The sequence below is a fragment of the Equus asinus genome, chromosome 3, assembly GCF_041296235.1.
Source record: "Equus asinus isolate D_3611 breed Donkey chromosome 3, EquAss-T2T_v2, whole genome shotgun sequence".
Taxonomy (NCBI): Eukaryota; Metazoa; Chordata; class Mammalia; order Perissodactyla; family Equidae; genus Equus; species Equus asinus.
The window spans coordinates 72,047,738-72,057,937 of record NC_091792.1 but is presented as its reverse complement, the minus strand read 5'-3'; the positions used below and the strand labels follow the sequence as shown (position 1 = coordinate 72,057,937).

General features: G+C 36.7%; 1 protein-coding gene across 1 annotated transcript; it reads right to left on the bottom strand.

The window, feature by feature from the left end:
- Positions 1-422: 422 nt before the first annotated feature.
- On the bottom strand, positions 423-1,367 carry LOC106846936 (olfactory receptor 2T33-like). Its single transcript, XM_014865987.3, has one exon. It carries the CDS (start codon positions 1,365-1,367, stop codon positions 423-425), a length of 945 nt encoding a protein of 314 aa, XP_014721473.3.
- Between the last annotated feature and the right edge of the window lie 8,833 nt (positions 1,368-10,200).

Here is a 10,200-nt window from a genome sequence, read left to right as displayed (position 1 = left end):
CATAACTTTTAAAATAAATTACTGGACATAAATAAAATATACCAGCTTAGGAGAGAAGCTTGGGAGTCACATTTTAACATTTTTGCTGTGTGATATTGAGAACACTATTTAATATTCTGTGCCTCCATTAACTCATTTAGAAGATGAGTGTCAAAGTACTTATATCATACAGTTGTTAATAGGATACAAAATAACCTATAAAAATTGCTTAGTGTGGGGCATAGCAAATAGTAACTGCTCAAGAAGAGTATCTCTCAGTATGGTAGTCTCAGGTAATTCTTAACAACTTCCTGTTATAATGATCAATGAATTTAACTTTCCCTTCATGCATTACTAAAGGAGAGAGAATTACAATAGGTTTAAATGTCAATGGCTTCAGGAAATTAGACTCATTTAGCATTGTATAGTCTTCAAGAGTGAGACTAAGTTTGCTGGCAATTTAAATTTACACATTTCCCCAGCCACCTTTTCAAGGCTCCCTTGACCTCACTGTTCCTCAGACTGTAGATGAGGGGGTTCAGCACAGGGGTGAAGATAGTGTAGGATGCTGACACAAGCTTATCGTGGTTAGCTGACCTGTAGGATTTGGGTCTCATGTAAATAAAAATAGCAGCTCCATAAAAGAGTCCCACCACAGCCAAATGTGAGGAGCAGGTGGCAGATGCCTTCTGGCGGGCTTCTCTAGAATGCATCTCGAGAACAGCTATGAGGATGAGACTATAGGTGGTCAGGATGAGAGATAAGGGGGCCAGGAGCATTAACACACAACAGATGTACATGACATACTCAAAGACAGATGTGTCAGCACAAGCCAAACGCACCAGCATGGGGGCCTCACAGAAGAAATGATCCATCTCACGTGTGCTGCAAAATGGGAAACTCAGGGTAGCAGCAGCCTGCATGAGCCCATCAGCTGCCCCCAGGAACCAAGACCCCAAAATCATTCTCAGGCATAATTCCTGGCTCATGAGGACAGGGTATTGCAGTGGGTGGCAAACAGCCACATAGCGGTCATAAGACATTGCTGCTAAAAGGAAACTCTCTCCACCATCCAGTGTGATTGAAACAAAGATCTGCAACCCACAGCCAGCAAGGGAGATGGACTTTTTGCCAGTCAAGTAGTCAGCAGCCATTTTGGGCAGAATGGTAGCAACCAGCATCACATCCATGAGGGAGAGTTGGCTCAGTAGGAAGTACATGGGTATGTGGAGCTGGGGGTCCCAGTAAATCAGGAGAAGCATGAGGGCATTGCCCATAAAAGAAGCAATGGCCATTGTCAGCATCACCATGAAGAGAAAGAGGTGGGGTCCTGTGTGTTTAAAGAGTCCTAGAAGAATGAAGTCTGAGGTTGTGTTTCTCATCTCCATGATTTCTTCTGGTGTGATTCTGTCAATGGAAAAATAGAGAAGGAAGGGGCTTTCATCATCTAACAATCTTAGTCTGACTTCATAACTTCTGGACATGTGCTGGATATGGAATCCAGGGTTCTGATTCAAAGCCCTACCCTCTAGTTAATATGGCTCGTCTTGACCTACCATCCCACTTTTCTTTAACTCAACATTTTAATATTTTAAATAAGGTTAGTCTATATATTTCACAGAATGGCATATTGGTTGATTGAGATAATAGGTCAAAATGGATCAAAAGTAAAAAAAAATTGTCAAGGGCTATAAAATTATAAATAGTTACTTTGGCCAATTTTATATTGTTTAATAATTATTATTGTGCTTTCATTACGTGTACTGAAACCAAATTTAACAAGTTGAGAAAATAAACACCCATTTAAAAGTTTGTCATTTATATTTGTCTGAGTCATACATGAATTTTTTTCAAATTTTGGAAATTTTAACACACTCAAATTAGTTCTTTTTTTAATAAACAAGAAAACAAAGTTGTTTCACTATGGGCTACAAGGACCACAGAAGGGAACAGATGTGTATAAGTAAAACAAAATTTCCCCACTGAAGGAAAATAACGTCCCCAATAATTGATGAAAATATTCTTACTTCCTCTCGTTAAATAACTATTTTTATTTACCTGATTTTTAAAATGTAGTTATTCTAGTTCATTACTCTCTTTTCTGAAATCTTCAGTGTATTCCCACCACACGTGGAATAAAATGCAGATTTCTTTCCCCAGCTTACTAGTACTTGGAGCCATGCCGTACATATCATTTCACCACACAATATACTGCCATGGAGACTTGCAATGGTCAGATGAGTATGAAAGGAAAGCATGAGAGGATCTTTGATGTCAATAAATGCTTGGAGGGAATTGCAATAGTTATGATGATTTGTAAGGTGATTAAAAAGAAAAGGAACCAATTTTAAAACCATCTTATTACCATGGAACATAATTATTAGTCACAGGTAAATTATAAATATATCTGAAAAGATAAAAAATTAAAAATACCTAAATTATATATTTGGCCTATCTTCTGAGGATAGTTGTTTCATATTTAGCAAAACAGATCTATTTTCTTAGGAGACACAAGCAAAATGACTGAGCCCACAGAAATGAGCATGGCTTTATTAGGAAGTGTTTCTAGGTTGAGAGCTGTTATACACTGAACATAAGTAAGATTTTTTCAGTGTTTGCCATTTTTTAAACACCATACTAAGAGCAAAACTTGTAAATTCATAAAGAGCAGAAGAGCACATACATGCCAAGAAGCCAATTCTCCTCTTTTATTAGCAGAAAAATGCACAAATTTGCCATTTTTGTTTGTGGATGGATTTGCAGACTTCTTTATTTCTGATATGGACAGTCCAAAATTATTTCATCCAATGCTTTAGAGACATAATAATCTGTGAGCCTGTCATCTGGAATTGTCTGGTAATTGAATACTGCAGAGACAGAGAGAGTGACGATGCTTTATTTATTTATTTTGTGAATACTCTAATGCTATAAAAATCAGGTGGCAGACAGAGCCCACCTCTTGCACAGCCATCTGACACACAGGCAGTCTCTTTAAGGGACCTGTGGAATGTCAGTGCTAATGGCTCATTAAATTGCTACCTTCACCATGGGAGCATTCGCATTTGAATAGACATAACAACACACAGTAACAACAGCATCTTTGAGATGGCTTGTTTAACCACTGATACCAGACAAATAAGCAGTCTACCTAACTGAGGTCTTGCTGAGCCTTGGTGATTTGCGCTACTGTCTATCTAGTATATACAGCCCCTTGTTTCATATACTACTTAAAATATCTTTCTCCTCTTATTGCCACAGACCTAGATTCCTTGCCTGCAGCTGTCTTTGCCTCCATTATAACTTTACCTGCCCTCAGACTAGTCTTATTGATGTTAGGTTACATGGATAAAGAACTCTGGACTTGGGATACAGAAGTCCTGGGTTAAGAATTATTTATTTTATTTTCTATATATGTGATGAGGAGACAGTTACTTAACCTTATTTTGTTTATATGTGTCAAATTACAAAACTTCTTAACAGATAAATTGGATATTTTGTGCAGGAATGAATTTTGAAATAATTTCCCTTCATTTTGCATATTGAAACAAAATTGTTAATTTCAATTTAATTTGTCAGTCTATGTCATTAGTTGCTATTTTTTTCCCACATAAGCAATAGATAGAAAGTCATAGCCAAAACTGTCAGTTTGATCATTTGACTGAATGCTCTGGAAATGTGAAGGTGAAATAGATAGATGAGACATACACACATGCACACTCACACACATACACATGCACGTGTGTGTGTCTAAATAAATAACAATGAATTTGGAACCATGACTCTTTAAAATGAAAATGTAGTAAATAAATAGCTCTGTAATATGCTCCTCTGTTGTGAAAAATTGTGATGTATGATATTTTAGTGAATCAGGCTTTTCAACATACAGTAGGTAATTTAATAGAAAGATCAATTTAAATGTATCACTTAATTTTGTGTATATAGAACTAACGCAGCTTGTTCTTTTTCAGTAAATGTCAAACAAAGCATTTTTTTTTTTTGGATGAAGATTAGCCCTCAGCTAACTACTGCCAGTCCTCCTCTTTTTGCTGAGGAAGCCTGGCTCTGAGCTAACATCCGTGCCCATCTTCCTCTAGTTTATACGTGGGACGCCTACCACAGCATGGCTGCCAAGCAGTGCCATGTCCGCACCCGGGATCCGAACCAGCGAACCCCGGGCAGCCGAGAAGCGGAACGTGCGAACTTAACCGCTGCGCCACTGGGCCGGCCCCTCAAACAAAGCATTTTTAATAGAGAATGTATTGGCATTATGGATATATATATAAATGCATTTACTTGCTAAGTGAAACATTTAGCTTTTAATTAAAAGTCCATATTAACTCAGCAAATTATGAGACTATGGACAGATGCTTATGCGAATTTCTTCTTTAGTTCAATTGTGGACCAAATTAATGTTAGGCTATTAAATAAGGGGACTGAAATTGAATGAAACCTTTTTTTAAAATATACGTATATATTTTCCTGAGGTGGGAGAGATATTCCCACTCCAAGAATAGGTTATGGATAGTTTTCCAGGTGTACCTGTACGCATCCTTCAGAGAAAGAAAAGGAAACTTTTCTTCATTTTTTTTTTTTTGAGGAAGATTAGCTCTAAGCTAACTACTGCCCATCCTTCTCTTTTTTTGCTGAGGAAGACTGGCCTTGAGCTAACATCCGTGCCAATCTTCCTCTACTTTATATGTGGGACGCCTACCACAGCATGGCTTTTTGCCAAGCAGTGCCACGTCCACACCCGGGATTCAAACCAGTGAACCACAGGCCGCCGAGAAGCAGATGTGGGAAATTAACTGCTGCACCACTGGGCCAGCCCCTTCTTCATTATCTTTAAAGTAACAAAATATCTTGCCCTCAGAATTTTTCTTATTTAGTCTAGGCCCTTTTGTTTAGAAAATATCTGAGGAATTGTGTGTCTATTAATCCCCACATCACGCCCTTTCTGAAGTTAGTAGAGAAATAGATTAGTCTCCTTCTCCATATTTGCACTGACTTATAATATCTAGTAGAGATCATTGTCATGAACTGTTGGAGTTTCCTTCAACAATCTCCTTTCCTCTTCCTTCTGCCACTGTGCCCACGACAAAGAAAGTGCCGCTAGGTCCAGAAGATATTGATATAAGATGGTTAATTTCTTGAAACAACCACACTGTTCATTGAAGAAATCCACTAATATGAACTCAGTAACTTGAATGAATTGAGTGCTTATTCAAGAACATTTATTATCCTGCTGGTTCTGGGTGGACCAGCCCACAATTTACACCTTCAGAATAAATGTGGACAATAGGGAGACTTTTATTTTGTATCATTTGTGGATGAAATTTTACAAAGGTTACTCTGCAACTCAAAATTCAGATGTACAATACCAAACACTTAATAAACAAGAATCATTTGAAATTTCTTCCTAACACAATGGAAAAATAATTCTCAAATTAGACTCACCTCTTTAGTAGACAGTCATAATCCCTGAGACATAGACATGGTAGTGGATCTTTTTAATAGGTTGACTACAAATGTTTGCTTGCATCAGTGTTGAGGGTACTGCTTCCTCCTCCTGGCCTCATGCCATACTTATTTGGAAGTCCTACGTGACCACTTAAAGTTTCGTACACCTACACAAGACCTTCCCTGGGGCAATGACACCTTCGAAGGCAAGTCACCTTTGTCAGGGGAACACAGATTTAACGGTTTCTTAAGAGTAAGTGGTGCAATGAACTAATTAAACACCCAGGTTTTGCTAAAGGCAAAATAACCCTGAATGGGAAGGTGAAGAGAGGTGGAACTGTGAGGACAACAGCAAATGCAAGGACTTTTCAAAGGCAAAAACAGGGCTTTCACTCCTTGAACTGAACAAATGTGCCTTAATTGCCTGAAATATAGATTGTCCCTTTTTCTGTTTGATGATAATAATAGATTTTATTTATTAAACATTTCTACATGCTGGCAAATATGCTCAGCATTTTACATATATTTCATCTTTAAAACAGCCATTTGATCTATGAACATCTGCATTTTACCAGAATGCAGACAATGTTAACATTTTTAAGCAACATACCTATATTTAACTGTCCTGAGGTAGCAGAGTAAAGGAATTTATGTTTAAATCACCTCATATTTGTGGTTCTGAAACTTTAGGGAACATTTGAATGACTCAAAGGGAGCCTTAGTTACACGTTGAGAACTATGCCCTTAAATTAGTCATGTAAAGTTGAATTCTGACTCCTCTATCCCTAAGTGGTCTCCATTGCTTTGATAGCCTCTAAACTCATTGATTTCCAATTTTGTGTGTTTTTAAAATCCTTTTTCTATTTCTTATGCATTCCCTGATCTTGGATTAGCATTATGAGTGAGCTTCATGCTCCTCTTCCGTAAAATATGCATAATAACATTGTTTAGTCTGTAGGATTATTAGAAAGATTAAATAAAATATTTGTAAATTACTTGGAAGAATATCTGGCCCTTTGTAAATCATGTATCAATATTCATTGTTATCATCACCGATTGCTTCCAATGGGAAAAAATGCATGTTGAAATCAGGGCTTAAGTTGATTCTGGCCCAAGCGTTATGAAATATTATCTAAAAAAGAAAGTAAGCAAAGAGAGAGCAGTCTGCCCTTTCAATGTTATACATGGTCATTGTTTAACAGGACTGCTCAAAGATTATTTAGTTCTCAGGGTGAAAACAACTGTGTTTGACTTACTATTTACTAATAATCAGCACCCAGAATCTGTGACGTTGCAGATTAATGTATATGCAATGTATGCAATGTATCTGTAATGTGTCCAATACAGATGCAAATAATTTATGTCCAGTAATGAAGTAACAAATCAACCTGTTTTACTTAGGTAAAAACAAAAACTCAAGCAATGAGAAGATTTTCATCTCCTGACGCCAAATGTGTGGTGCCTTTTCCAATACCGCTTTTCCAACATTGTGACATCAACTGGACATCCTACAATTTAGTAAATTCTGATACTACCTGGAGTCTGTACAGACTCCACAGACTTAAGGGCTCACTCGCCCAAGACTGCCTCCGTTAGTTGCTAGTCATAAGTATCAGGTTTTCTGCTAACCCACCCTTCTGTCCAACTTGGCTACAAAGTGTTCCCATGACCCCTTCCTCTGGTTCTATAATTTTCTAGAGTGACTTACAAAAAGCAGAACAATGCTATTATAATGATTACAGCTTATTATAAAGGATAAAAATGTACAGTCAAATAAAGTGGTACATGGGTGAGTTTCAGAAGGGTCTTGAGAGCAGGAGCTTCTCTATCCCTGTGGAGTTGAGTTGAACTGTCCTCCTGGTGTGTGTTTGTGAGCTCAGAAACTCTCTGAATCCTGTCTTTGAGGAGTTTTATGGAGGTTTAGTTACATAGGCATGCTGATAGCTATTGGTAATTAAGTAAGTTTCCAGTCTTTCTCTCTTCCCTAGAAATTGGGGAATGGAACAAAAGGTTCCAAACTTCCAATCATGGCTTGCTGTTCTGGCTACCAGGTCCCATCCTCAAGCTATCTATTGGCCTACCAAGAGGCTCCTCATCAGAACCAAAAGCAACCCTATCCCACTTCCACTCTGGAAATTCCGAGGTTTTTAGGAGTTCTGTGCAAGGAACCTAAGACAAAGACCAATTATTTTTATGTTATAAAACAAAAAACAGAAGTAAAAATAAAAAATAGCATTTATTTCAGTGTGGCCTTCTCAGAGGTCTATAAAAAGCCCTGTTAAACTCAAATGCTCTGTGCACCAGTTCTGACTCCGTCTTTGTCCCCTCATGGATAAGTTAAACAAACTTTGAGTAGACATTCATTTATTTCATATTTTTGTGAGTGTTATGCATTTGACTTTGTGAAAATCAAACTTTTGCACAAGATTCATCTGATTATGCCTCAAATTGGATCATATTTAAAGTGAATCTGGTAAGAGAGTAAGTAACTATTATATAGGACTTGTAAGCATACAACTCACTTTCCCATATTCCTCATATGGAACCCCGGTACCATCTGACCCTCTTTCACCTCAGGTGTCAGAAAAAATATTTGGAACATGAGATACCACTGTGAGAATACAACCACCATCTGAAAAGCACTGGAAATTGAGTTAGTAATGTCAAAGAATGTGGTTTGCTGGTTAAGGTTGCCGGATCCCTGAGGGGGCAATACATGAAGACATTTTGACCTGTTCATTGTCTGAACCCAACTGGGAGAGCATGGTGAGGACTTGGTCTTAAAAGCTGAAATTGGCCTGAACGAGACAAAAGGAAAGATGAGGCACATGAAAAATACTCTTCTAAGATCTGTTGACAGACTGTAGGCAACCTACATGAGCTGTCCAAAACAAGAGGACCCAGCAGCTAATAAGCAGATGTCAAAACGCAGACAGGGAAAAAATTAAGTAATTAAGGGACCAGTGACCCATGAAATAACTTGCATTTAGGTGTGAGCACACTCCTTTGAGGGTGCTCAAAGATGGTTGAGTGACCCTTGGCTGTGTCAATGGATAACAGTGAGAGGGAAACATTAATGGTCAGTGGTCTTTGCTGCTAAACACAACACACATATAAGATGCTCCAAACTATCAACAGAAAGCACTGTGAGTACTGGTGCTCACAGATACATCTGCAGGATTGAGAATCTCTAATTTTAGCATTTATCCATCTAAAAGTAAACAGGTTATGTGAGGTGTGTGAAATCAAGCATTGTTTTATATCCTATCCAAAGCTTGAAATTGATGAACTTCCAGTTTTACTAATCTCTTGACCATGGAGGAAATCATATTTTACATATAACTTGCCTTTGCTGGATTTCTAATGAGGTTAAATATAATTTCATTCACTCAATTGCAAATCATGTTTTGTTTTATTTTAAACTATTTATTCTTGCCATTTACCCATTTTTTCTTCTGAGATTTGAGACTATTTATTCGTAAGTATTCCTTATATGCTGATCATTTCTTAATTACAAATGTTACATATTTTCTCCTAGGTTATGATTGTTATTTATTGTTTTAAGTTTGTTTTTTAATTTTCAAATAAAAATTATATACTTTTCAGATGTAAATGATGCTTTTATATACATATACATAGTGAAGTGACTATGATACTCTTTCTAATTAAGATATCATCTCCTCGCATAGTTAAAATTTTTTTATAGTTACCACCTTTTGTGAGCTGAGAGCATCTGAAATCTACTCTTTTAGCAAGTTTCCAGTATTGAATACAGTATTATTGACCATAATCATCATACCTTGCATTAGCTATCTAGATTTATTCATCCTACATAACAGCAATTTTATACCCTTTGACCAACATTTTCCCATTTCCCCCAACTTCCCACCACTAGTAACCACCATTCTATGTATTTAACATTTTAAAATTCCACATCTACATGAATTATTTAAGCTTTGTTTTTCTGTGTCTGGTTAATTTCGCTTAGCATAATGTCCTCCAAGTTTATCCCTGTTGTTGCAAATGGAAGGATCTCCTTCTATTTAAATGATGAATATATATATATATATATATATATATATATATATATATCAAAATTTCTTCATCTCTTCATTTGTCAACAGGCTTTAGTTTGCTTCCATACCTTGGCTATTTGGAATAATGCTGCAATAAACAAGGGAATACAGATATCTCTTTGAGGTGCTGATGTTTTTACTTTGGTTATGTACCCAGAAATAAAAATTGCAGGACCATCTGGTAATCCTATTTTTCAATTTTTGAGGTTTCTGTAGTGGCTATACCAATTCTCAATTTCATATGGAAGCTCAAAAGATCCTGAATAGCTAAAATAACCTTGAGAAATAAGAAGAGAGTTGGAGACATCACATTTTCTGATTTAAACTGTATTACAATGTTATATTAATAAAAAAAGGATGATACTGGAATAAAAACAGATACATAGATTATTAAAACAAAGTAGAGATGCCAGGAATAAACCCAAGTGTAAATGGTCAACTTAAATTTCCACAGGGCACCAAGAACACACAATGGGGAAAGGACAGTTTCCTCAATATATGGTGTTGGGAAAACTGGATATCCAAATGCAAAAGAATTAAATTTAAATCTTATCGTACACCATACAAAAAACCAACTAAAAATGGAGTAAAGACTTAAATATTAGACCTTAACTATAAATTTGTAGAAGAAAACATAAGGAGAATGACTCCTTGATATTGGTCTTAGCTTGACTTTTTGGATATCACA

Coding starts and splice junctions, on each gene's coding strand:
- LOC106846936 (XM_014865987.3), bottom strand. CDS start 1,367: ATGGAGATGAGAAACACAACCTCAGACTTCATTCTTCTAGGACTCTTT.